Source organism: Tyto alba, unplaced genomic scaffold (assembly GCF_018691265.1).
Source record: "Tyto alba isolate M040663 unplaced genomic scaffold, T.alba_DEE_v4.0 Super-Scaffold_48, whole genome shotgun sequence".
Lineage (NCBI taxonomy): Eukaryota > Metazoa > Chordata > Aves > Strigiformes > Tytonidae > Tyto > Tyto alba.
The window spans coordinates 13,981,693-14,009,125 of record NW_024881324.1 but is presented as its reverse complement, the minus strand read 5'-3'; the positions used below and the strand labels follow the sequence as shown (position 1 = coordinate 14,009,125).

Genomic DNA, 27,433 nt, shown 5'->3' with positions numbered 1-27,433 from the left:
TCAGTAACGACCAGCTCAGCCGTGCTCCGGAGAACACGTGCCGGGCACCACGCCCATCCCCAGAGCAGGGCCTTTAATTATTCCCGGTTCCTACTCCCCGCAGCTCCGCCCGCCCGGCTCCCTCGCTTTGTACATCCCCCCCCCGCCGTAACCCCGAAAACCTCCAGAGCTGAGCGAAGCCGAGGCGGCCGCGTCCTTCCCCCTCCCCTTCCCCGCCGTGGGGGTGGGACAGGGCGGGGATTGGGAGCCCCACGGAAGCGGCGCAGGGCGTGGGTCCGAGCGGAGCGGAGCGGAGCGGAGCGCCGCCTCCCCGGGCCGCGGGGCGGGCCGGGCTGCCGAGGCCTGGCCGAGCCGGGAGCGGGGCCGATGGAGGAGGAGGAGGAGGAGGAGGAGGAGGAAGCCGGCGGCGGGGGAAGGGGGGTCCCGGCGGGCGGCATCGCCCTGCACGACTTCAGCGGGCGGCTGGGCGAGCAGCGGGTGCATTTCCACGCCATGAGGCTGCGGGACTCGCTCTTCCTCTGGGTGGGCGCCGCGCCCGCCCTCGCCAGCCTGGCCGTCGCCATGTGCAGCCCACGCGTGAGTCCGGCCGCCGCGGCCCTGCGGGGGGTGTGGGGGGGGATACCGGGCCCCACGCTGCCGGGGACTGAGCCCTGCGCCGTGCTCCGTTTGCAGGACAGCATCCCGGTGGCCGCCTCGCTCCTGGGGGACCCCTCGGACACCACCTCCGCCTGCCTGGCCCAGCGCTTGGGTACGTGTGGGGGGCCGGGGGGGGGATGACCTTTCCACGGGGGTGGCGAGAACACGCGGGGCCGGCTTGGAGCCGCCGCGGGGGGACGCGGTGCTCGCTGGCCCCGGCAGCCTCCACTGCCACCCGCTATTTTTATTCCTATTTTTATTCCTATTTTTATTCCTATTTTTATTCCTATTTTTATTCCTATTTATTTTTATTCCTATTTATTTTTATTCCTATTTATTTTTATTCCTATTTATTTTTATTCCTATTTATTTTTATTCCTATTTATTTTTATTCCTATTTATTTTTATTCCTATTTTTATTCCTATTTTTATTCCTATTTTTATTCCTATTTTTATTCCTATTTTTATTCCTATTTTTATTCCTATTTTTATTCCTATTTTTATTCCTATTTTTATTTATTTCTTTTTTTATTCTTATGTTTATTTCTATTTTTATTTCTATTTTAATTTATATTTTTATTTCTACTATTTTTTCTCCTTTTTTTTTTTTTTTTTTTTTTTTTTTTTTCCCCAGCTCTCTGCCCCCAGGCACGCTGAGCATTAATCAAAAGCCTGTTAGTTAACATCCTGGCCCTGATTTTGGGTGTGAGGTTGGGGGGGGGGGGGGCGCTGCTTGCACTTGTGCCTAGCGAGAGGGATTCCCAGTGAGTTCCCCTCCATAAAGTTCTAGTGCCTCTGGGCTGTGGGGTGGCTCTCATGCGAGAGGCACTTGTGTTTTGCCTGAAGATGAAGCCACACCTCATTGCACCTTTTAGCCCCCCCAATTCTGGGGAGTTCCGGCCCGGAAAGTCCTGGATCATCTCGCGGTGTTTGGTCGGACTGTCCCTGCGGCGCGTGCCGGGCCCCTCTCGGGACGTCTCCCTTTTCAGCACGTGTAGGAGTGTCCTGCTGTACCTAGGGCAGCGCTGGCCTAGCCACATTTCTGAATCTGAACGCTAACTTTCAAACCCCGGTATTTCTAAAAAAAACCACTCGGCCTAACACCACATCCTCGCACCCTCACATCTCTGACAGCTGCATCGTGCCAGTTACTCATCATCACCCACCAGTAACTGCTGCAGCTCCGACTGGTGACCTGCTGAAGTACTTGTTACCGGGTTTTAAATGCAACACGCTGCTCAATCTCATCTTACTTCTGTTGCTTCATTTGGAAAGGCCACGTAATGTTCTGATCTTTGTTATGGGCAGCGTGTCCCGAATTTGCATTGTCAGGCAGTTTCACAAGTCTACGCCTACTTCTTCTGTATGGCCACTAACACATGTAAAAATGGGTTGCTCACAAGACTGATCTTTGAAAAACAGGGCTAGCATCTTTTCTTATTCCTGATAACTTATCTTCTAATAACCACTGGTGTAGTCTCCTCTGGTGGCAGTTCTTTTCCTGCATACTGGCTTCGGTCATTTCCACTTTAAGTAATAATTTTGTGGGTTACTCTGTATAACATGTTTATGGGTAATTAGTGCATTATCCTTAAGAAGTCAGTCAGTAAAAATGTAGTTAGAGAGGGTTTACTTTGGATGAAGTGTAACAGTTTATTCCATTTCCTGTTTGGTCTCCTCATAACTCATTTCTTCTGAATCTTGCTCTAAGTTTCTGTGTAACGTTAGTGTTCAGCTAACAGCTCTAAGTAACTCCCAATCTCTTTTTTTTTTTTTTTTTTTTTTTTTTTTAGTACATGTGCTATCTTCACTCCTAAAAGATTTATTACAAATTTCATAGCTAGAGTTGGTAATAAGTTGTTATTCCTTATATTAGTTCTTTCAGTGCTCTGGGACAGAGGCTGTCCTGTCACCTCTGTCACCCAATTCCTCTCCCTAGAAGTGGTCTGTTCTGATGCCCCTTTTTTTTTTTTTTTTTTTTTTTTTTTTTTTTTTTTTTGTTTTTTAAAAAAAAGTCCTTTTTTCATTTACATTTCTAATTTCACGTACTTTGTTACTGAGAACTGATAGTGTTGCCTGGTACTCGGATATCAGTTACTCTTTATCCTCAGAGTGTAATGCACCTTCCAATTTTCTTTCTGTTTGTGCTTTAACTGTCTGTCATTATTTTGTCCTAAGCTTTCTGTGCCAGCTGTGTCCCAGCTAGGCTTTTGGGAAATATTCTTATATACCCATGCCATCTAACCTCTGGGTTGCAGTTTTCCTTGCTGGTCAGTCCCTTTTACATTCGTTACAGATAGAATTCTTACTCATGCTATCCTGCTTAAGTTATACTAGGTATACTGTATTGAGGAAGGCCAGTAGACCTTTTTAGCTTTGGTTGGAAAGAGAAAGTCAATAATATGCTTCTGGCTTTGAATAATTACATGCTTCCTCTTCACCTGATCATAGCTGAGTTTTAAGAAGAGAAAAAAATCTTCCTTCTGAAACCCTGCGCCTTAGTTTTCAGGTTTGCTTCTGCCAGTCCAGCAATTTAAGTTGGCTCATGGTCACTTATTCCAAAATTGTTTATTCTCCTGAAACCAGTGGATCTGCAAGATCATCATTAAGCAGCTCTGTATCTTCTTTCTTTTACAAAGTGCTCAGTAAGGAAATCTGTGTTCTGCCTTGACTAGAAATACCAAGCTTTGCTGTTACCAGTGGGTTTTCCTCTGGGAAATTAAATCCTTGTTACTCCCACAAATTCTGTAACAGAGGTGATATTCACAGCCAAATCTGACTTGTAGCTATACTTCCAAAGTATCCTTTTTAAACATCCTGCCATGTGGTAATCTTCAGGCAGGCAATATTTCTATTTTTTTTTTTTTCTCCCCCTATGCTGTCACCATTTTTCCCATGCTGTTTCCATTCTGATCATTGCAGGCACGGACTTAAGTAGCATACGATGCCATTTGAAGATAAGTATTTGAAGATAAGTATTTTTATATCTTATACTTCTCAGTCGCATTCCATCACCTGCTGTTTGTTCCTGCAGTGTCAGGTTCCCTGCCCTGAGCAGGAATTTCAGTGCTGCGGTGCATCCGTGTGCACTTTCTCCCATTGTTGTCTCTATAGCCCGGTAGGGATCTGAGCCAGAAAAGCTGCATTTGGTGTACTGGCCCTATCTTCTCTGTTACTTCGGGGTTGTTTTTTTTTGCTTTTCCATTGCTGAAGACACATTTGCCATGTTCCTACTCCTGTTTCTACCTATTTCTCTTTATATCTGTTTGTTTTAGGTGCAGGGCCTCTTTCTCACCACTCTGCCTGATTGCTCCGGCACGAGATGCGTCTCACTAGTCAAGAAACACAAATCCGAAAAAATTGTTCCTTGTAGGTTAGTGGATACCAATTCTTGAGGAACTCTTGCCTGTTAGTGCCTCCCTTACCTGCATATCCCGAAATCGCGGCGCTTTCGGCCGCAGTGGCTGCTGAGTAGCTCCATGTCTTCGTCTTCCCTCTGTAGGGACTGGCAGGCTCTCGGCGAAGATCTCCTCAGCCTCTTCTTTGAGTCATTCCCAGCTGGGCACAGTTCCCCTCCACTGCCTCTTTTCCAGCACAAATAACCTACAGACTTAAGCCTAACACTTGTTCTGTCTGTTCTCCTGCTCCCACTGGGCTTCTCTGCAAGGTTAGATTCGGGCCTCGGCCCTGTCCGTGAGGTCGTAGGAGCAGGTCCATGCTGCCAGAGCTTAAGAAGTTGAGTTTTGTCACTGAAGTGCACGATACAGCTTCGTTAGCTAGGGTAATGGTATTAATTAGTTCAGAATTAGCGTTGCATTCATTCAGGGCATGATGATGAAGCGCTAGTGCTTACAAAACATGCTGCTTTATGCCACCACATCTGGTGCCAAGTGCCAATTTTTGCAATCAGAGCAACATGCTGCATTATATCAGCATTTTCTAATGCTAAATCTTAAGAGGCAAATGAGTCCTTGCATTTCAGAAGCAGCTCTACTTATTGAGCCAGGAAGCTGGTAACCTGTTAGCGTGGAAAATAATAAATTGATTTGCATAATGAAAATGCCTCAAAGGTGTCATTTAACTACATTTTGTATGTATATATAGGTTTTCTGTAGTTAACTTTCCCGTTTAGAAAAGATTGAGATATTAGGAGTTCTGGTGTCTTTATTTTAAATTTTTTAAATTTGGATGTAATTTTCGAATATTCAGCAGAACAGGGTCTCTGGGATCATCAGCTCCCAGCTCATTCCCTGCCAAGAATATCTCATGACCCAAATGCCATTTTTTGTCTTCTATTTTACACAATTCAATTTAAATTTAGTGCCTATTTCTCCTCTATTGTGCCTACATTGTTCACAAAGTTTACCTTTAGCGATGTATAAAGTTACAAATTTGCTATAGTACTATGGTAAAATCTAAGTAGGATTCCACTTTGTTTATAAAACACTTCTTGGTGTTATCTGTTCTACTCTGATAATTAAGCCTTCCTGCCCCAGTGGACATTATTTTTGTCACTGTTAATTAGCTCTGTCATGGAAGACAGCTCTTAATTTTATAGCACCTCCCCCTAGGTATTTGTCACTAGAGTAGCCTGGAACTTGTGCTTGGCTTCATCACGTTCAACCCAGGCTATCCAGGCTCTTGCAGTGTTCCTGGACACCACATAAACAAAGGTTAAAGGAAACAAAATTGTTGACAGCAGGCTTAGACAAGACTGGTGCACACTTTTTGGAGCCTTTTTAGGGGTTCATAATAAAATAGAACTTTGTTGATTGGGGCCTAATCACTTTCTTGTGTCCTTTCCCTCTGTAATTGTTTTTCACAGCATAGACTTACCAACTCATAAACTAGATTTCAGTGCTAAGAGTCCAATGTACAATAAGTTCACTTAAACTGTACTACATTTAAGAAGCATCCAAAATCCACTAAAAGCACTGTGAAGCTTTCCAGTAACTAATGGCTTTTTGCATCTGGCCAAAAACTAGTTGATAGTCCCCAGGCTTATAGTGCCCATTTCAGTGACGTGCACAGTTTTGCCCAGCGTGCCAGTGCTCAGGTACTTGTTCTGCTGATCCTTTATAACTGGGTCCAGCATAGCAGGAGTGGAGAATGTTGTCTTAGGAATCTGCATGATACGGCTTTTTAAAAGGCTTGCTTGAATACCATCATCACTTTTATACAAGACCAAACTATGGCTGACTCGTCTCTTTTGTGTTTTAGCCAGCAAGACCAAAAAACAGATATTTGTCAGCTACAATCTTCAAAACACAGACAGCAGTTTCACCTTACTCATAGAAAACAGGATCAAAGAAGAAATGATGGCTTTTCCAGAGAAGTTCTGACATTGCTTCACTGTAAAATAACCTGAAGTTTTTGTTTTAGAAAAACTGCAATTTTCACACTAAGTTAGTATATTTGTTTTGTATTGTTTTGATTTAATTTGCAGTTATTAAATATAGATGGACCTAAATACAGTTGGACCTGGATTATTTTTTTTTTTTTTTTTAAATTTGCTACCCTGTTAAGTAGGGGATAGGTAAGTAGAGTACAAAATATGCTGCAATGTATGAACATCATTGTCATGGAGGCCAGACACTACATGCACTCTTCAGTAGTGCGAACTGCTGGGAAATCAGTTCCCAATTCTAGCTGTACAATTAATCTACTATATATTGGTATTGAACACAGTAAAGAGCTTTTAGTGTTCAAATAAAAAACCCCCACATTTTTGTATTGTAAAGGTGTAACATAAAACGAGTGTTACTTTGCTCCTTTTAGCCCTTGTTGGTGGTAGTATTAGTGCTAAACACTGGCTTTCCTTCCATCTCTTGGACACTGAGAGCGCTAGATGGGCTTCACAAAGGGTTATCTGTACATCCCCAGGGCTACGTAGAAGGAAAAAGCACGGTTTGAATTTCAGAGCAATGGATAAATCTTCCAGGCTGCTGGAAGAGCATCATGTGTGTAAATTGAGCATACTCGTTAGAAAAATCAGAGCAATCGCCACCACTGCAAAGCACCCTGGTGCTACCTCTCTGGTTTTGCTTTTAGGTAGGATAGCTATCCTTTCAAAGGCCAATGCGTGGGCTGTTTTGTTCAGTGAGAAGGACAGCTAAAAGTTAACTATACCAAAACCCCTCAGAGCCCGTGTTCGCAGCCATCTGGGGGAGCACGGAGCCTAGCGACCTCGGGAGCCAGTCCAGGTTACTTCTTTTTCATTGCAAGTTGAGCCCCAACTCAAACATAAGCTTCTGACACAAACAAAAGCTGCTAGACAGCTGTCCTGACAACCTACACAAAGCTGATGAGCTTACCTTGCTGTGGCACCATAATTAGCAGTTAAAACCTGTAGCCGAGAGGTTGCTGATGTAGAAGGCACAACCCCTGATGGGTCCCTTGCCCAAAAGGGGTTCAAGCACCCCGTGGCTCCAATGTTGAGATTTGCTGTGGCCGCAGAGGCTCCTTCCTTACCTGGTGGGAACAGCCACTGGTCCTTGTCCGCAGTTCAGGATCAGAATAGCAAAAAGCAACTGTTGGAGGGTATTTTCTTTTTAGTTTACACCACTCAGGAAACAGAGTCAACTATTCTTCTGTGAGTGACTATAAAGGATAATTAGTTGCAAATCAATGTGCTGGTTTAATTAGCCTGATTTAGTCATCTCGTTCTGTTGGTAGAGCAGGGTAGGACTGTTTGCTGAGGTGTCACTGACATTAGCTGCTGCCGGGCTGTTTCAGAAGTCGCTGTGAGGGAGCCAGACCAAGGAGAGCAAACTGATGGGACAACGTCATTTTATTCTGTACATTTACATACAAAGTTCTTTTCAGTAGGTACAACAGATGTAACATCATGCAGACATTTAGCTTGTAAGACTGTTTTCAGTACTTGGTTTAAGCTTGTGCTATGAGGAAGCACCACCAGACTATTCATGATCAAAACATACAGTAACACGATTCTTTAAAACTTCATCAGAAACTGAGTTGGGGAGGGAGGTCTCACCCACTAGACATAACACACCATACTCCTTTCCTGAAACATTTTACACAACACATTTAAAATGAGGTTTGTAATTTTATTTTTCTTAAAAAAAAAAAAAAAAAGTTACAGCGAGGGAGATCATCCCCTCAATAGTGTTGTCTTATGTGCCAGCTACAGGTGCAACTTGACTTGACATTCACAGAGTTCAGTTAATGGCACTTCTGCTTCCAATTTGGTGACCTTTAGTGTTTGGCTCCAGGAAGTGGCAACAGTTAAGTAAAATACTTCAGCTAAAAAAAAAAAACCCTGCTCAACAAACCCAGAAAGTATCACACAACTCCCTTTCTGAGCGGCCACAAAACACTTGCAAACAGGCGACTGTTGTTATCCATTTGCAGTGTGTCTGGCAACAAAACCAGTACTGAAACCTTAAAAGGGGACAAGCCCCCCAAGACCAAGCATAATGTCACTTTCACATTTTTGTTTAAACTTACAAAGATGGAAGAAAGCCCTTAAATGGTAAACCCAAAGAAAAATCCACCGATGGGCTTAGAGGTTACTGAAGGTTCACAGAAAAAGGCCAAAACGGACAGGACAGCTTTGACCGCTTCCCCTGTTGTGGTGGCCAGCAAGAGCCGCCTGAGAAAAGCCTTTCCTGGCCGTGGCTGTGGAGGAGGCTGGTGCGGCCAGCTGGGACCCCAGCAGAGAGCCCCGTCCTGCCGCGGGGCTGGGCCGAGCCGGGTGAGCATCTCTGCGCTTCCTTCCCGCCCTGCTGCGGCGCCCGGTACCCGGCTCCTCCACGCAAGGTGTGCTTGGCCAAAGCTTTCCAGCTCCGTGAGCGTGTGTGGAAAAAAAATAATAATCACAGGAGCGTTCATCTATTCAGGAAAAGAAGCGAAACTGGAGCTGCCAAGGCAGGAGATTTGTGTTTTATTGTCATGACAGAAGGCCAGACCAACTTGAGAAGTTGGGGCTCCCCATGTTGCAGAAGATCAGTACCGTCTACCTGGTTTCAGGCAAAAAACCCAAAAAGCAGCAAATCAAGTCAATTTCACAAGACTTTTTTTTTTAAAAAATTAATTGCCGCATGTTCCTGTCACCTAGTTTATTTACTATATAAACGTTGATACATTTAAACAACCATTATCTTCCCTGGGTCTCTGTGTCATCAGAGAGCAACCACCAGAATAGGAAGCGCTAAAGCGCTGTGGACAACAGCGGTGAGCACACCAGGACCGCTGACGCTGCTGGAAACAGCCGGTTTATAGGCTTGTGGATGGTCTAAAAAAGCCGCACGGTAGCTCGAGCACACAGGCACAGAGACCACGAACGAAGGAGCCGCTGGCTCCACAGCACGAGGGGTGGCAGGACGCTGCTCTCTGCCTCTGCGCTCGCACCTTCTCCGCTTCCAGGCCCTTTTTCTCTCCCCTTAAGACTTGTTTTGCTTCTTCATTTTTTTTTTTTTTCTGTTGTGAACCCACTATTCCCACCCCCACCCCCCCCCCAAGGTGTGTAGCTTGCAACAAGCATCCCGCATTGAAGGCAAAAGGTATTGCACAAATTTGGCACGTGAATACTGCATGAACGGGGAAGGCCTTGGTTTTTCCCTTAGGTGAACACAGACTGCAGAAGTCTCAGCGCAGAACAAAATAAGAGAAGCAGCCGAGCTCAAGCTCGACAATAAAACTTGAGCGTAAGGAAGATCAGGCTCTCACTGTCACAGCAAGTCCAGCAAAGGTGAAAAAAAACCCCAGTAGTGTAACTTTGGGCAAAACTACCATCAACTGGTCCAGTGTTTCTTACCAGGCTCAAGAAGAACCCAAATGTCCACATCCTCTGTACAAAAATTAGCAGCTTTAGGACAACATTGTTACTCTGAACACAACAATCTCTGTCGCTTCTGCAGGTCTACCTGTCCCCTTGCACTTGTCAGCGTCTGAGGCTGCGCTACTTGCTGCATCGCCTGCCGGGGAGCACGTATCTCTGATTTATTTGGGACTGTACGAGGACATCGGCAGCCTAATGGAGGATGGAAATTGTTAGGTACAGTAGTTAATCGACAATATATACAGCAAAGGAGGAAGGGGGAGGGAAGGCAGAGGAGGAAAGCGCAAATGAGTGCTTTCCATGCGTATGAACGCAAGATGTACATCAAACAAAGTGGCAATCATATGGACACTCAATACAACATCGACATCCTGCTGCTCTGTTTGAACGTCCGCACTGCTGAGCAATCACAAATGGATGGCCTGAGTGAGAAAGGAGAAGAGGGAGGGAGAGCAGGGAGGTTAACTACAATGCAAGAAAGCTGTTTGGTTACACAGTCCTTGCATTGAACTAGATCCTCACCATATTCACACAGTGAGAACCAAAAGCCGATGGTCAAAGGCAATAGTTGGTTTAGGGGCTGGAGAAGTCAGGTGACCGCTATCAAAGTGCCATCTGCACAGTAGGATACAAGCTGAATGTTCACTTTGCTTAGCCTAGAGTAGGATCGATTCAATTTAAGTAATTTTTTTTTTTCTTAAATGAAAATCCTACAAGAGCAGTTGGGGAAGGGGGGAAATCTGGGAGAGTTCACTGTGTATTCTTGGGTCAGAAAACATCTCTAAAAGCCCCAAGACAGCCAACAGCAGACCCTAAGTCGTTACTCACAGGCTATCAATTCATTCATTTCCAACAGTCACTTAAGCATTTTGTCCACTTAAATTGAAAACCCAAACCCTGGTTCTGAAAACAGGTAAGGCAATGCCAGAACAGTCATTTCCCAGGAGTGGAAATCCCAGCTGCACTGCCTTTTGGAATAAAAGTACAGATCATAGCCCATGCTCCTTAGTTTTTGTCCCTGCTGGTCTATGCTCTTATCCTGGAGCAGTCAACCAGAGATTCTGGGCCTCCTGGTAATTAAAGCCATTCTCAGCAAAACTAATTTTTGCATCATTGGTCAAATCATTTACATCAACTACATTACCATTAAAGACCAGCGGGAACCATCTAAAATAGATTAATTGACTCTTAAAATTCATAAGGCTGATTCTCATTGAAAAATCAGCTTGCTTGGGTAGGATTTTCTTCACTGCAGTCGGTGAAAAAAAAAAAATACTAATTTAGAAAGTAACTTTTAAGTGCACATGGGCTACAAAAACAAACATAAGCTGCCTAAAAATGCAGTCAGAGTTTGAGTCACAACAGGTTTTGCTTCTTTTGCCTTTTTTTTTTTTTTTTTGGTGTATACAAACACAGCAGGCAACCTGGGCGCTTGGACTTTGTAGACAGGCAGAAGAATGTTGCACAAGTCTAAATTTCAATTCAAGTCAATTCAACTTTGCAGTGGATCCCTCTTTCCTTTAAAGAAACACAAAAACAAAACAGAAAACAACCCCCCCCATGGTTTCTTTCTTGGAATGGCTGCACCTCTTATAATAAGATGGCTTCATTTTTGTGATCTATGAAAGGAAAAGGAAATAAAGTGCTTCTTGAGAATAAATCAAAATAAATATACATATTTAATGGCAGGAAAAAAAGAGTTCTGAAGGGCAACCTCCAGCCAGGTCTTTTCTCAGATAAGTCTTTTCCCCCATAACTTTGTCAAGAGCAATCTGCACAACAGTTGAAGATGCCAAAAGTTGCTTTAGCAGCAGAGTTGAATTCCCCCAAGTCTGTGTCTGCTCCATCACCAGTTTGTAAAATGTGTGCAAAACACCTTTGCCCAAAGTGCTGCTCCTCCTGCACAACAGCATCAAATAAAATACAAAAGAAAGAGGAGAAGGGAAGGAAAAAAAAAAAACCACTAACACCCAACCAAAAAAAAAAGAAGGAAATAAAAATAAATCCACCCGGTTACATCGACTTCATCCCGTTGGCAGTGGTGTTCTCCGAGATCCCGTCGCTCACAGCTGCCGAGTCGTGGAGGCCGGAGTAATCCTTGAGTTCAGAGTTTGTCAGGAGCAGGGGCTGCTCCCCCTTCTTGTGCGGCAGGAGGGGCTGCCGGGTGTAATGTTCCCCGTCCGGGATGTTCTCGGGCAGGTTCTGGTTCTTGCTCTCCGGCAGCAGCAGGATGCAGATGATGCAGATGAGCGTACAGCAGGCGAAGATGACGTGGTGGAGGAAGTAGCCTTTCTGGTTGTGGAGCTCCATGATGGGGGCGGTCAGGCGGCCGAAGCCCGCGCTGGCCAGGACCAGCCCCAGCCCTCCTCCCCTGCAAACAAACACAGCGGAGGTCAGAGCCCGGCGCCGCAGCCCCCTCGGCACCGGGGTGGGGAGCCCAAAGCCCTGACGGGGCTCCCCAGACTAACCCCCCCCCCCCCGGCATGCACCCGGGCATCCGAAATCTCCAAGGCAAACCTGGTTTGCTCACAGCTTTCATGCCACACAGTTATTCCAGTAATGAGTTGCTTTGCTAGTGTAGATCATTGCTGCCTATTTGCCTCACTGGGGGGAAATAACTATACTCACTTAAGAATCTTTTCACACCCATCCAATTGCCTCCACAGAAAGAGAAGAGGACCTTTGTCACCTGAGTGTGCAGACAGCCCACTAAATTATTCCTATTTCCAAGTATTCCCATATTCAGTGAGGGAAAACCAGATTTCGCTTAGCATGCCAGTCTTCTCCAGCTTAGACCAGACACACCAAGGTGCAGAAGTCAGTTTTGGCTGCCTCTAAAGTATCCGGCATCAATCAGCAGTGGAGGCGGGAGGTTAAACTTTACAGGCCACTGCCTCGGTCCATTATAGCAAACCCTGAGTGCTGAAATATCTTCTCCATAAAAACATGTTGTGGCTGGAACCTCTCAACACACTGATGTAATAAAATGCATAATTTTCAGGAAAAAAAAAAAAAAGATAGCATAGCTAGTGGTCAGAATAGGAGAACAAGAGTTTGGGGTTCATTTCTGAGACCTCCTCTTAGCTCACTGCACAAGTTGAGGCAGGTCCTTCTTCACTCTTGCTCTTGTGTATTCTTGATTCATAGAAAGGTTATGAAAAGGTTAGCATTGGTGAAACGCTTAAATTATAAATAGGCAATTTTATAAAATCTTTATGGCAGAAATGCTTACTTATTAAATGCAACGTACTTGTGTATTGAGATCATACATGCATGCACATCAAAAAACAGTGAAAACATTTTAAAACTTAAAAAAAAAAAAAAAGTGTGAAAAATAACCTCATCTTCCTCCAGCCACAAACGTGGAAGTCACTTGTGCAAGCCAAATTCAGTGCTCTCTCCTGCTGGTCAGCTATGCAAGCATCCTCTCTTACAACTCCTGGTCTTGCTCACCACCATCTCTCCTGGAGCAGGTGGGCCTGGCACACCTCTGGCCGCACCCCCACCTTGCTCGGGGGCACAGCTTGTGCTCCTGGGTCCTGTCCCCACAGGGTGACCCCCCCCAGAACCGGCACCGTGGGCGTTTCTCTGGGGCAGAGCATCCCCTGCTCCCGCCGCGGCACGACCGAGGTCTCCAGCGAGCGGAGCATCACCCTCGAGTGACTCGTTTTAGCAAAATCTCTGAGAGTGGCAGTTTGTCCTTCATTTCGCAAGGGCCCTGCTGCCTGCAGAGGGATGTCTCCCTGCGAGCTTAACCGCTGGCACCCTGCTCCCCACTCCCTGACCAGGCTCGGCTGGGCAGCACGCTTCCTGCAGCTCCTCTGGGAGATGCCATCTCTTCCCAAACTCTCTGGGGATCAGACAGGCTCAGGTGCTTCAGTTCCTGGCCCAAAGGCAGAGATGTAATTATCAACGGTAACAGGACCTTACCGAAGACAACTGCAGAAGGCAAATGAACTGCTTTACGTGAACTACTTAGAAAAAAAAGTTTCATTGACTATCCAATATAAACCTAAAAATGCCAAATTCCCTCAGCCAAACACCATGTTGAAGCTAATCTTCACCCAATCCTTTCCAAAATCCACTGATGCTTACTTGACAGCTAAAGGGCAACAAGCACAGGTTTCAAAAGATGCTTTTGGAACACTGACTGGATCAAAAATTCACGTACGTACCTTCTAATTCTCCAGACTCGCCAGAGCATCTTTCACAGACAACAGTGATTTCCTCAAATACTGCAAAAGCCCTTATTAAAAACTTGCCAGCTTTCCGATGGCAATTTAGAAACTCCAGCTGAATGTGGCCATTGTGCAGCTGGCCTCCCTGCAAGTTCATTAATACACTCACATGAGTAATCGACACAACCAGCCCCAAATGCATGGCAAATCACTCTCTAAGCTGGGTCTGGAGCAACAAAAGCCCAGCTCATTTACTTCACTGTCTGCTATGTCTAAATTGTATCTCAACCCCCAAGAAGGACCTGAAGTGAGTTTGAAAAGCTGCTGGAGAAGGACATCAAGCACGCTGAAAGGAAACAGGAAAAGGCAATGACAAAGACAGCTCTGTCATTATGGGTCAAATGGCTTCAGATTTGGAGTGGGAAAAAAAAAGTTTTTCCATATGACGTCGGTAATTAGAGCAGGCGTTACTTTATCCAGCGCCATCAAAATGTGGCAGAAGGAGGCTTGAAAATACATTTTGCTATGTGTCCTAGAGGATTTTTTAAAAATGTCTGACTACATTGCAAATATGAAAACAGAAAAAAACCAAACCAAACCAGAACTGAAAATACTGTCAGGACTTTTTTGTTGTTCACATGCCCATCAGGAAAATGGGTACAGGGCAAGAGAGGCAGCACCCTCAGAACTCACACTGTTTACGCAGGCGCCGTGGGTGGAAACCAAAATCATTCAGGGTGTTTTGGGGCACTGCGCCTCCTCAGTACAAGGTCTCCCAGGGCGGGGGCCAGCGTCTGTACCTCAGATGTGCTCTGAGGTGCAGAGCGGAGCTGAGGGAGGGAGCGAGAGGCATGGAGCTGCTGGCATCCCTGGCGAGCCCCGGCTTCTCCCCTTGTACCTCTGCCTGGCAGCGGCTGCTGGGGGGGGACTTTTCCATGGCATGGCCCCACGAGTGATCAGAACCACCTCCCCAGTCCCTGCTCGCCCAGCGGCAGCGAGGCTGGAAGGTTTGCATGAGACTTACGGTCCTGACATGGGAAAAAACACAAAAGGACATTGGTCCAAAGATTTGTCCTCAGAAGGGGCCTCCCTGTTCACGGGGGAGAATTTCTTCACTCACTACCTCAGTGTTTTTAGGAGAGCAGCAAAACATCCTTGCTGATATTCTTTGCTCATTCGAGGCTAAACCTAAGTAAGGGAACTTGCCCCTCTCAGCACTGATCAGGGGAGGAGAGAAACACTAATCCTGTCTTCAGATGGCCATTTGTCTGTCTTGAGCAAAGGGGTCGACAGGCGGCATGGCTCGGAGTACAAAAGAGCCAGAGAGCTACTCAGGCTGGAGGAGACTTTGGGAGAGCACCTACTCCAGCCTCCTGCACAAAGCGGGGCCAGCACTGAATTCAGATCAGGCTTTTAGCGCTTTGTCCAGTCAGCTCAGCCACTTCTTGAAGTCAGTCCCTGAAAACACCCAAGTTTTGTCCCTGCCTTTCCTGTAAATAAGCAACCCTGTTGTGCTCTCAGTCCTAGGCCAGAGCTTCAGTAACATGCCAGGACATCCTTGGACTCATGGGGCAAGGCACCACCTTTGGTAAGCCAGGCTTGGTTTGGGTCCCAGTAAACTGCACTGTACCCCACTGGAAATTTGGCTTGTGACAGCTATTGATGGGTAAAGCTCCTAATTCAGCCATCGCTGCCAACTCTTCATTTCTTTGTCCAAGTGGGCACAAAAGCAGGACCCAGAGAGAAAAAAACAGATCTCTCTTCCACTCGGTAGTAACTGAGCATGCAGAGAGGACACATCATGCTTTCCTCAGGCTATTCCTATTTAGTAGTGGTCTGGACTGCAGCGGTGTTCCCGCCAAGATTATTAGAGATGGATTACTGGCACCACTTAGTGCTTAAATTCAGCATTTGTAAGGAGCTCTGTACCAAAGTCCCCGGCACAAGGAACGGGAGCTCCTGGTGAAGCCTTCCTACCTAGTGCCAGGAGACCAGGGTGCAGTGCAAGGGTATGAAAGACCCCTCTGTGCCACGTGGCAGGGTGGGACCCTTGTGTCCCTGGCACCCCTGGGCGATGAAGACAGCTGTTTTCCTCCTACACCCACCTCTGTAACCATTCATCTCAACAGCACGGCAGCGGAGCTGGGCGGGCGCTACGGCTTCGCGATCATGCCACCGCTACCCCGACACCGGCAGTGCCGTTTCCCTCCCTCAGGGGTGGGGGGTCTACGGGTAAAGGATTTGATCAGGGAAACCCCAGAGATGGCCCCGGTGCTCTCTCTGCCTCCTTTTTCCTTAAGGCTCCTTGAGGATCAATGAAAAGCATATTTAGATGGTCTGAAACACTAAAGGGCATCTGAGGCAGTATTTTGGAGAACAGGTTATGAGGGGGCAGCCAGATCCCACCGAAACGCAAGACACGAGGCTGCTTAACCACACCTCTGCCTGAGACAGGTTTATACACCACCCTGAGCTCCACCTCCTAATTACGGTCCTGAGTGGATCTTATCAAAAGCTTCACAGTGGTAGGACTGCAAAGTGGTGCAGAGTGTCATCGTCCCTATTAATAAACGGGGACCCTGAGGCATATCCAGCTATTGCCACTCGCCTGGTGTCACCCAGTGTCAGGGGGAAGCAGAATTTTGGCTCCTAGCCAGGGTTTTGTCCCCTTCCCTGTAGCAACATGAGTGATTTAAGGAAAAAAGCTTGCTAAGTTCACACTGTGCATCTGAACCTACTTGGCAGATTCTCTTCTGGTTGACGTGGCCAATTCCCTATCGATATGTCTTTCGAACAGAGACAAGGAGAAAATTAAAGAGGCATAAAACCACCAAACTGACTGACACACACATAAGTAAATAGCTGTTAGTGTTCCAGGCTGTTGTATAATCTCCTCACCACTCACACTGGCTTTCCCTGTGGAAATAATGTTATCTGTAAAATACATTCACAAAGTCACATAGCTCAGATGAAAAGGCTGTGAATCAAGTAGACTCTGGCTACTCAGCTGACAGTTGTGCTATAATACTTCTGCAAATTTATTGAAAAGGTGTATAATTTGGGGAAAAAAAAAAAAAAAGAGTATCCTCTTCCTTCCACCCTCTCTCCCTCCCACCCATATGACCTACATTCCTGAAAAATTCCATGGAGTCAGGGCAGACTCCTCAATTGCTGTGGCATTGCTGAAACCATAATCCAGAACACAAAAGAACAACCTTTGTGCTGTGAAAGATAACAGCGAATACTTAAAATTGTACAAAAAACATTTTATGGGAAGCTCTCCAGCAAAGATCATCTGCCTGGTTTCTACTATTGCCCAGAATGAAAGAGCTCCTCTTTAGAAAAACTTTGAGCCTCTGCTAGGATAGATCTGGATGCAAAGAGAAAGGTGACTTTATCTGCAATAAAGGCAGGCCACTCACACTGCTGCTGCTGGAGGAGAGGCAGAGCACCTAAAAGCACCAAAACCATTTAATACTGCATGTTGCAACACCTCCTTTCCACCGAAGCACCCCTATAGCTGGCCTGACCAACCTGCCCTATGGAGGCAGGGATCGTCTGTACCTATGTCCTCCCCCTCTCCACACCCGTGGAATTTCTCTTTTAATATCACGCTGATCTGGTTCAGCTAGGTATTTAAGACAGTACCTCACTGCAAACAAATGCAATTCATACGATGCCTGGCCTGCTGATAATCACGGCGATGGGACACAAGGTGGAGCTATCGGAAACAAAGCCTCTCTGTCTACAGCCCCCATTTACTTGGGCAGACTGACTGCAGCGACATGAAAGAGCGGCCCAAAAATTGCTGCGAGGTCTCCAATTATGGGGGACGTCCCCTCCCATACAATGCATAAAGCTACACAGCCAGTTATCAATTAAACGAGGATAACTTCATCCCTGTCCTTTGAAGAGGAGGGGGCTCCAGTGTCTCACCTGATTACTGTGGGTGTGATTTCAGCACAGAAGAACACGCTGAGGCTTCCAACGGCATGCGAGGAAAACATACCCACGATGGAAAACGCGGTAGAGAATTTGTCTTTGACGCTGTCACTCATACCTGCCAACACAAGCATGTTCATAAAAAGTGAGAATGAGGCCAAACTTACAAAGAAGAAAACAAAAAACCCCAGGTTTATGTTACTCATTCTCCCTAGACAAGAATTTGAGTCATTTTTGTAATACTAACTTAAAACTGATATTTATAAAATCCATTCCCCAAGCACCTGAGACACAAACAGACGTGAAAAAAAATTACGTCATGCCAAAAATGGCAGTGATCTGTGAATTATTTATGCCCAGTCACCACAAAAAGGTAGAACCCAAGAAAAAACCACATCTTTGGGCAGTCTTTTAGGCACCAGCCACCTCCCTCCCACATTTGACAGACAAGCAGAGGCAGGCAGCGTTCATCAAGCTGCCAAACATCTGGTACAGCTCAGTGGCTTAGGCACCGGAGGGGCTCACAGGACAAGAGGGAAAAGAAATAAAAGTGCTCCCATCTCCATGCACGTGATCAGTCTGCAAACTGTTAGAACTCCCAGCTTGACAGCCTCGGCCTGAACAACTCTGGGTGAGAAAAGCCGATGCCAAGGATGGTGAAGCACTGCCCTAAGTCACTGTGTCCAGCAATGCTGTTTGCTCAATCATTTCACGGCTGGATGGCAGCAAGGTTTCCGGGAGCAAACCGTGTCTGTCAAGCACAGGGAGCAACCCCAGTAAATCTAAACAAAGCTAAAAGAAACTGCCTCCTGGCCACGATGACAATAGGTCTGTACTTGATCTCTGCTCGCCACCTTCTGCAGGCAGGGGTGGGATATCTGATCCGGGGTTGTACAAGCTCATGTTTTCCATCCTGTCCAGCGAGGAGGCCATGTTGTTTGCAGAGACTGTTGCGACATACGAGGGGAACACATTGTGCCTGACAGGACTGGAGCTTTGCAGCCAAGCGCCTTCCTGCAACCAAGTCCCAGGATCTGCCCATCAGCGTGCAGTCCCAAGCGGGTGCACTCTCTGGGTTGGATCCGACGAAAACTAACACCTGCTTTTGTTCTTGTCGAATATATCAGCTCCCAGGAGAGCAAAAGGTATTCGGAATCTCTTAGGTTACAACTTCTGAAAAGTGCTACGGCCTGCCCAGGGCTAAGCCCTTGCTGCAGTGCCCCCAAGTCTGGGGGAGAGACAAAATACTGCCAGCAGATAAGGACATGAGCACGGCACCTTGCAAACTACGGGTGTCTGAGGCTCCCTGGCAACTTTTTTATAGTGGGTGAGGCTGCACCACTGACCCTGCAAGGGGTTGTGACTGCTCAGCAGAACAGACCTTAGAAAAACAGGGCAAGGACAGGTCCGTTAAATCAAATACAGAAGGGTAAATTTTGTTCGCCTGTAGCCTGTCACTGCATTGCTTCTACAGTACTTCAGGTTGGGATAAGGTGCCTGGGAAAGTATTTTCTAATCTGCCTAAGTCCACTTATCAGAAGGGGCTTTGGCATCTCAGATCTTTCTGGAAAAGACCAAACTGGGAATACTGCTTCTGAGGAGGAGATTTTCTGAGAAAGCCTTGACCCATATGTAAAAATAAACCCTGGGGGATCTCTGCACACTCTCTTGACATGCAGAGGCAAGTTAGACTATGTGGAGGGGATGCTATACCTAGGGACTGCATATAAACAACAGGCCTGCCTACGAGCAGGGTCCCAAGGAACTGTGTGGAAGTGGGCTTTCCCCCTGCGCCCCCCTGTGGCAGCAGATCTGTTTTGGGTGCTCTGGCCCTGGCCCCTCCGATCCACCTGCTCCCAGGGGATTGTTCCCTGCATGAAGTGGACTCGTCTGTAAACCATACCTGAGTCTGGAAGTTGACTGTATTTTCCAATCACTGGTTCCAAGACCACAGAAGTTAGAACAAGATAAAAACAAGAAAGAAAGGGAGAGAAAACAAGAACATACTGTTGTTACATATTTATTTATCCAAAGGAAAAGGGGAAAAAAAAAAAAAAAAAAGTAAAACCCACACACCACCCTAGCCCCCCATACACTTCTTTCTCATGCCACGACTGGCACATTTTCCCATGGCCACCAGATAGGACATGCTGTTTCCAAGCCCCCTTTTAGCTGGAGGACAGCATGCTAATGAGATAGTGATAACAAATGCAGCAGTAAAGCATTTTTAAGAGCCCCAGAATTACCACTGGGATTAACACAAAGGCCTCTTTGTCATTAACAAAGGGGGAGAAGAGAAACTGCCCTCGTGCTGCAGCCCCAAGGGAATGGCCGACAGAGGCTTTAGTTAGAGAGCAAAAGTCTGGGCAACAGCACCATCACGCTGGTGGGAGACATATTCCTTGCCAAAACCCCGAGCTGGTGGTCCATGTGTCACGCTGGCCGCCAGCTGCCATGCCTCCTAGCCACAAAGGAGCACATGGCAGTACTGGGCAGCGAGGAGAGGGGCAGCAGCACCAGCTGGACCCAGCTCTGCTGGTGAGGTCCCACCGGGCGCCCGCGACACCCCAGGGTCCGGAGGAAGGACTGAGCACACCAAGCCTCAAGGGCTGCCCCAGGGTTCCTGCTGAGGGAGAATACCCCTCTTTCACCCTCCTTAAATTCTGATTTCATTTGCTAATTACATCCAAATTTTGCTAAGCTAAACCACGCAGGAGGCTGTAACAGATTTCATAATCAGCAGTGTCACTGCTGCTCTCCAAACACTGTCTAGCTCTTCTGAGGAAGAAGGGGTGCATGGTCTAGAGCGGGGGGGAGACAAGCTGCTCCAAAGTTCAAGGCTGTCTCTTCCTCCTCTTCCCACAAAGAAAGGGGCGAGGGCAGAGCGGGGAAGGCTGGCGGGCACACAGCACTGAGAGAAGTCTAGGTGTCAACACAGCAGAAAGCACCTAGAGCCCCCAGCTGCTCTTAGTTTTAGCAACTTCACTCACAAAACCACCTAAACCCAGTACGGAAAAGGTTGTAACAACTCCTGCAGGGTGTTCCTCCCCACCTCCCTCACCTCTTTTTTTGTTGTTGAAATACTGCAACCGGATTTTCATGGCTCTGGAAGAGACCTTCATGGTTCTGGCATATTTTCTTTTCACTAAGCAGCTGTATGTTTATTACCTCAACAAATGTCCTTAATCCTCAACTAATGTCCTTAAAAAAAAAATTAGACTAATCTATTCTAGAGAGACCCTGATAGACACCACCAGACGAATGTGGAGTTTTGGGAGATTGCACACACAGAGAACAAGCATCTGCCTGTGAACGGCCCCACTGTCAATGGGATGGGGATGAGGTGGGGCCAGGGGGATTCTCCCACTCCCAGCTGGGGCAGCTGGACATGGTAAATATGTGCTCAGAGGGAACATAAACATCTGTGCTAGGTTGGGAGCAAGCACACACGATTTTGGAGTTTCCTCCGTGTCATGAAAGAGGTTCCCTGTTTCTCTGTTTCCCTCCTACACTCCCACAAATAGCATGTTCACTAAAGGTTAACTTAGTAAACACTTTCAGGAAACATGGTCTGTAAATATGGACAGCCTTTGCTGGCTCAGAGCTGACTTCAGCATGCGAGAATGTGAAATCTTTCCATCCCCAATGCAAAAAACTCTTTCTCATTAAAGCCCCTAATTATTTCTAAACTTAGAAATTAAAACCAGCAACAACCAGTGTTCCAGTGCTTGTCTCGCAGACAGTTTGTCCAAAGCATGTCTCAATCCTCTTCCCCCTTCCTTGAGGTGAGGTTTCACGGGACAGGGGTCTAATGACTGGCAACTGTGAGATGGGTGAAGCACATCCCGCTGACCTCCCCCTGCTTCAACACCTCTCTGATCTATCATGTTCAACTTGCTCAACCAACAGAAAATTAAGACAAGGAAATAAAACTTAAAAAGGAAAGGGAATATTTCTGTAGCAGTTTTAATAGCTGAAGCAGCTCAAAAGGGCCAGAGAAAGATCGCCGCCTGCAAAGGAAGAGGTGGAACACTCTTGCTTTTGGCAGGAAAAACCCATTTGAAAAGCTGTGCCAACCTCATGAAATCATGTATACATGATTTTTTACAGGGACTATGCATACACACCATGTTAAAAGCAGGGTCTCTCAGCTGCATATTTCCATGCCACCTGCATATTACTCACATGTAGCAAGATGCTCAGAGCAGGCAGAGGACATACACCTATTCCTTTAACTTTGCTTGTTTAGAGGCTATTCAAAGCGCAGACTCAAGTGGGGAAGTTTTCCCTTCCCAACCCCTACCCAGTACTTTCCCCAGAAAGAGTTTCACTGAAATAAAATTAAAAGTATTTTGTTTGTTTGTTTTTAAGTGACAGCCCTAGAAGCAGCCACAACGTTCAATGAGTTTTACCACAGGGACTCATCCAGAACATAATGCCTTTTGTTAATGAACCTAAAACAAGTGTTTGGGGAATTCTTCAAACAAATTCAGCTTCTTAAACTAAGCAGGTGTACAGCATTTAAAATCTGAGAAAGGCAAAGGAAATGCTAATATTTCCTGGCCCCTTATGTGCATGTCAAACTTGTGCTGTCCTGAAAAGCTCTTGTCTCCAACTTACAGTTGAGAAGGCCCAGCTGCAGAAGCGATGCCAGAGCTGTAAGGATCATGAAAAGCAGGAGTCCTCCTCTCCTCCCCAGGAACCCGACCACTGGGCACATGGCCAGGCAGGATGCCAGCGCAATCCCAGCCATGGTGTAGTAGTCCGCATAGAAGTTGTGGGTAATCGCCATCTTCGCTTCGTGCCCCATCATGCTTTTTGCAAAACAGTGGTGTATGCCGTAACCAGTCAGCCTAGGGGAAACAGGAGAGGGCAGGGGGAGACCATTGCTGAGAAGGCAGCCACGTACTGCAACGTAATTCAGTGTAGGAACACGCCAATGCAGGAAGAATTTCTGCTGCTTTGGGAATACAACGCTTGGTGCCAAAAGGCTCAACTCAGACTTCCAGATGCTACTGTAAAAATAAGCAATGACCAAAAGAAACAAAAGAAAACCCCCTATTCAACCAGACATTTGCAATCTACTGGCTTCATTTGTTGCTCAAGATTGGGGTACGAGCAACTTTTTATAAAGACTCCTAGTGCATGTCTTGCTTTCCCAACGTATTTCAGAACTCCCCTGTCTCAAGAAGGACATCCCTCTGTTCCCAGTGCACCTGCTGATGGCCACAGAGCCAGCGCTGCTGTGAAGCAGCAGCCTGTGTGCTTGGACAGCAAAACACCGCGCAATACAGATATTTTTTCCAGGGAGACCTGCCTGCTGTGGCATTTGGTCGTGCTAAAGACTGCATCTCAATTCCAAAGCCAGCCTATGAGAACTGAAACCCCCTTAGAAACAAGTATTTGAAATCACACATGCTGCAGTAATTATTACAATTATGAAACAATAAGCCCCAATTCAGCCTACACATTTACACCACCCTTCATGGCAACGCGTCTGCCCTTCTTTTAAAAGTTTATTCGTGATGCCACTGATCAACATCTTGCCACTCCATTTCATTCCCCTTTCTCCTGTGTCTCCTTGCCCACGCCCCCACCCCCCAAAAAAATAAAAAAAAGGAGAGCAGGGGGCTGGAGGTACAGCAGGCAGATGAGAAGCCCCAGCATCACCCCTGACATGGTCCACAACTGCAGCAGACCTGCTATGGGAGGTCACTGCTCCCAACTGGCCCCATCACAGCACAAATACCCCTGCCAGCAAGGGCCTCCTGCCCCTGGCATTTAGGATCAGACAAACCTCATGTCGCAAATTAATTGTGCCTGACAGAGCAGCAGGCGTGGATCCAGGTCTCCAAAAAATGAATGGAAGGTACGTTACACTGCTACACCTCTATACTCCTGAACGTCAGGAATTTGAAGTGGTGTCAGTGTAAACTGGATATTAATATAAGCATAGAAACAGCTGGGGGAATACACAATCGCTGAGTGCGTGACAGCTCAGGGCCTGGGGAATTTCTCTTGCAATCCTGTGAATCAATGCTATAGTTCACAAATACACCCCTAATAGAACACACTTTACTCTCTAAAAAGCCCCAGCACAAGTATTTGATGTTATACAAGAATATAATTTGCTTTGGATATCTAGATGATAATGGATGCCTCCCATAAGTGAAATATTAATCAGCAAAACAATATTTAATAAGATCAGAGTTAAACAGTGTGCATCTTCTCTCTTTCTCTTCTATGCATGTAAACACGCTGAAGTGTTATTTAGGCCATGACCTATAAACTAAATTAATGTATCATCTGCACTTTGCTTTCCAGCCTGCCTCCCCACGAATCACTCTATTATCTTAACTTGCTGAGCAGCTCAGAACAGCCTCTTTTAAAACTAAATACATTTTATCTCCCTTGATGTCTCATAAATCCCTGCAAAAGGTTCCTTCTCTATGTTCCATGCCATGAAAATTTAGCACAGTCCCATCTAACAGGAATTACAGAATTAAAATTCAATAGTCTTTTCTGACCCTCTAAAAATAAACACGAAAGCTATTTCTTCAAACACACATCTGCTTCATGTGCTACTTGTATGGCAAACAGCCTCTGTGCGCTATTGCCAGAAGTCACTCTCTGGGCTGCCTAGTTCTGGTTTAGGGAATTTCCAAATGTGCATGATTAAAAAGGGTGAGGGAGAGGGGGAGAATTCACCACAGAAACATTTTTCACAAATACCATTAACTCTGGCTATTCAATCTACCAACTCAGCCTAAGAAGAAAACACTGTTTCAAAACAGAGGGAGTCCCCCAATGGCAGGTGGAAGAAAGACACAAAAATCATAAAACCAGAGTTGGTTCTGCAACCGGTAATGCTGGGGACTGACCCCTGAAGTGCGTGTGCCTGTGGGCGATGCCTGCCCGGGGCTGTCCTCTCTGGGTCATGGCTGATCCATGAGCCTGTTCAACAGGAGCGAAGGCTGCAGAGTAGGGCCCCAAAGTTCTGAAGAAAATGCTGCAAGAGCGCTACGTATTTCTAAACAGAGCAGAGCATGGGGGATTTCCAGTCTTCTCCCCCATTTTGGAAAAAAAAAAAAAAATCACAAAAGGAATTCAAGTGGGCATTTTATAAGATCAAAAAACTAGAAGATCCACTGCCGCTGCTCTCCCAGAAGTTGAGTTTGGTTAAAGGCTAAATTTCCAACCCATCTATTTCCTCTTTGCAGTGTCCTCATTTCTGGACAAAATGTCTCAGGGCCTGTAGCCTGCAAAACCCTCAGGCAGATGCCTGGTTTGCCCACGTAAGCACGTCGAAGCTGAAGCCTCAGGACGCAGGCGTCGCGTTGCTCTGTGCAAGACCGCACACTCCCCCCGTGTGCCCCGTGCATGGTTTGGGAGAGCTGAAGCACGTTGTAATCTGCTTCTGAAGACCTACCAAGGTCAGCTGTTATACAAGGGAGCAGGCTTGTATTTACTGGCAATCAACATCTTCCTCTGCAACACAGCTGTATCAGATGTAAACAGAAATCCCATCCCGAGTGCCAGCAGCCACCGTCTGCATCCGTGAGCATGTACCAGCACGTGGCCATGTGAGACCACTGGTGACAGCAATGAGCTTGCAGTATGACACCTGAGAAGACACGTGGTGCTGCTCCCTGCAACAGCCCATAAATTCCTCCACTTTTGCCATAAAAAATAATTCCCCGCAACAGCTGGTGTTTTTCCAGGATCATCTGCCAGAGACACTAGTGAAGGGTCCCACACTAGGAAACAGAGGAACCCCCCCACCATTTCCCATTACTGCTTTCAGTTCATCAACCACACAACGATTCAAAGAGAAGGAGATCAGACTTACGAGTTCACACACAATACTACGATGTTTTTCCACAGGTTCCTGGTTCCCACCACTTTAACAATGCAGACTTTCTTTGGTCTCCTGGTGATCTCCTTTTCCAGCTCTGAAACAAACCAAAACAAAATTATTCTTTCACTGGGGAGAACAAAGAGGACGAGCTTCTCTTGTGAACTACCGGTATTCTGAGGGACATTCTGGAGAGCAGGACACTACCGATTTCACTAACAGCATCTATAAAAATGCTAAACAACCAGCCTAAAGTCCACCTCCGGTTCCTCCTTTTCTTCCAGGCTTCCTTTAACCTTCTTGGGGCTGAAGAACTGCCCAAGAACTCCTTCAGACCCCAAACCTTCTCCCAGTTTAAAACGTGTATGTAGAACGGGGGCAGTACAGAGCTTGATCCCAGCAAACTTGATATAAAGTTTCCTGAAGAACTTCAGGATTCTGCTAATTTTTAAACCCCTCCCCACAGGCAGGACTGCTACCTTTCTGCAACGCACACCTGAAAAGTCACGGAAAGGACTGCAGCTCAAACTCATTTTTTTGCGGGAATCTTTTGTGGTCTGTTCAAATCCAGGTTCCAGAAAGAAGTGGCTAGGACACTGTGTCAGCTCATCCGCTTCACCCCTCCCAAAAGTTTAAAATATTTCTGATGGATGTCCTAAAGAGAAGACAGCTCCGTAAAGAAAATTCCTTGGGCATCATCAGCTCTGATATCTTTGTGTTTCAGAACTGAAGCCTCATCGTGTCCTTAAAGTGCCGGGCAGCTGCAAGCTAGCTTTTCTTTCCAGTGTTATAGTAACACTCAAGCCTTGCAAATATTGCATCTGATACTCTTGTTCAGGCAGGACAAAAGTGAAGGGCACTTCTTGCTTCCCAAAGATCATTAGAGCTTGAACACCTAGCTAGGCATGCCAACGAAACCTCTGTTTCCAAGCTACTGGATCAGTGAGGCAGCTGCAAGGGCATACAGTCCGGTAAAAACGGAAGAAGCTGTAGCTATGAAAGAAGCATCACAACAACGATGCACTCCAAGAGTACAGACTAGGACTGTTTTTTAAGGCAAAGACTTGTGCTGCTGCTTTCTAGGCTGGCTGCCTTTGAAGGCGGCACGCGTTCCCTTCGTGCATACACAAGTAGCCCGGGTGTCCTCAGTCGTCCGCACTGGCCTGCCCCGACCCCTGCCTTACTCCACTGAATAGCAATCTCTTTAAGAGATGCAAGTCAGGGAAAAATAAAAGCAAGCTGCAGGGGAAGAAAAATGAGATAAATCACCCGAATTTATAAAGAAAACAAAAGACACTTTTGTCTGCTGTTATTTGAAAATTGTGTCATAAAAATAATACATCAAAGAAATACCATTTATATGCAAATAGTTGAGCTATTCACTGCTCACAGGTCACTCCTGGTCTTCTATCTAGAGTAACTACAGGGAATGATTCTGAGAAAAGCAGCAAAGGATATTTTACATTAATGATTGTACTTAAGCAGAATATTGCCATACTATTTTCCTTACTACCTGATAATAGCCATTTCTCCCCAGCATCTATGCAGCATGAAGCTCATGAAAGCATAAAAACAGAGGTGGAGCAAAATAAGAAATTGGTCAAATTAATATTTGTACTACAGAAGCACTTAGCAGACTCAACAATGGATTAGGGCTATATTAAAAAAAAAAAAAAAAGGCAATAAAAAAGATGGTACCTAATCTCAAATAGCAAGGTCAAAATTATTTTTGTATAGACTCTGCAAAGACTCTGCAAGACTTTGCAAGACTCTGCAAAGGAGTAAGTGAGAATAAAATAATTCAGAACAAGTAAAGCAGATAAAACGCAGTTATAAAGCTTATAACTGAGCCCAAGCCAAACCTTCTGCAGTGAAAAAGTCAAACCAAGCACTAGAAGCAGCACAAGGTTTTGAAAAACTGTTGATGACTGTTGACTGTTTTAGCTGAAGGGCAACAATGAACATCACTACCCAAACAATACACATTGCACAGATTTCATGTGGACCTAAGGGTTTACT

General features: G+C 46.1%; 2 protein-coding genes across 3 annotated transcripts in view; one reads left to right on the top strand and one right to left on the bottom strand.

The window, feature by feature from the left end:
• The first annotated feature begins 221 nt into the window (after positions 1-221).
• PSMG4 (proteasome assembly chaperone 4) lies at positions 222-6,106 on the top strand. The gene is made up of 3 exons (XM_042806953.1): positions 222-576; positions 673-748; positions 5,857-6,106. Exons 1-3 carry the CDS (start codon positions 367-369, stop codon positions 5,976-5,978), a joined length of 408 nt encoding a protein of 135 aa, XP_042662887.1. The 5' UTR covers positions 222-366; the 3' UTR covers positions 5,979-6,106.
• A 1,302-nt stretch (positions 6,107-7,408) lies between these two features.
• Positions 7,409-27,433, bottom strand: part of SLC22A23 (solute carrier family 22 member 23) — a 117,555-nt gene continuing 97,530 nt past the window's right edge. For both annotated transcript variants that reach the window (XM_042806801.1, XM_042806802.1), the window contains 5 exons: positions 25,409-25,511; positions 22,180-22,412; positions 19,463-19,495; positions 17,554-17,677; positions 7,409-11,810 (listed from right to left, as the gene is read on the bottom strand). In XM_042806801.1, coding sequence (XP_042662735.1) covers positions 11,453-11,810; positions 17,554-17,677; positions 19,463-19,495; positions 22,180-22,412; positions 25,409-25,511 — 851 coding nt within the window. In that variant the 3' untranslated portion in view covers positions 7,409-11,452. The remainder of the gene's footprint in view (positions 11,811-17,553; positions 17,678-19,462; positions 19,496-22,179; positions 22,413-25,408; positions 25,512-27,433) is intronic.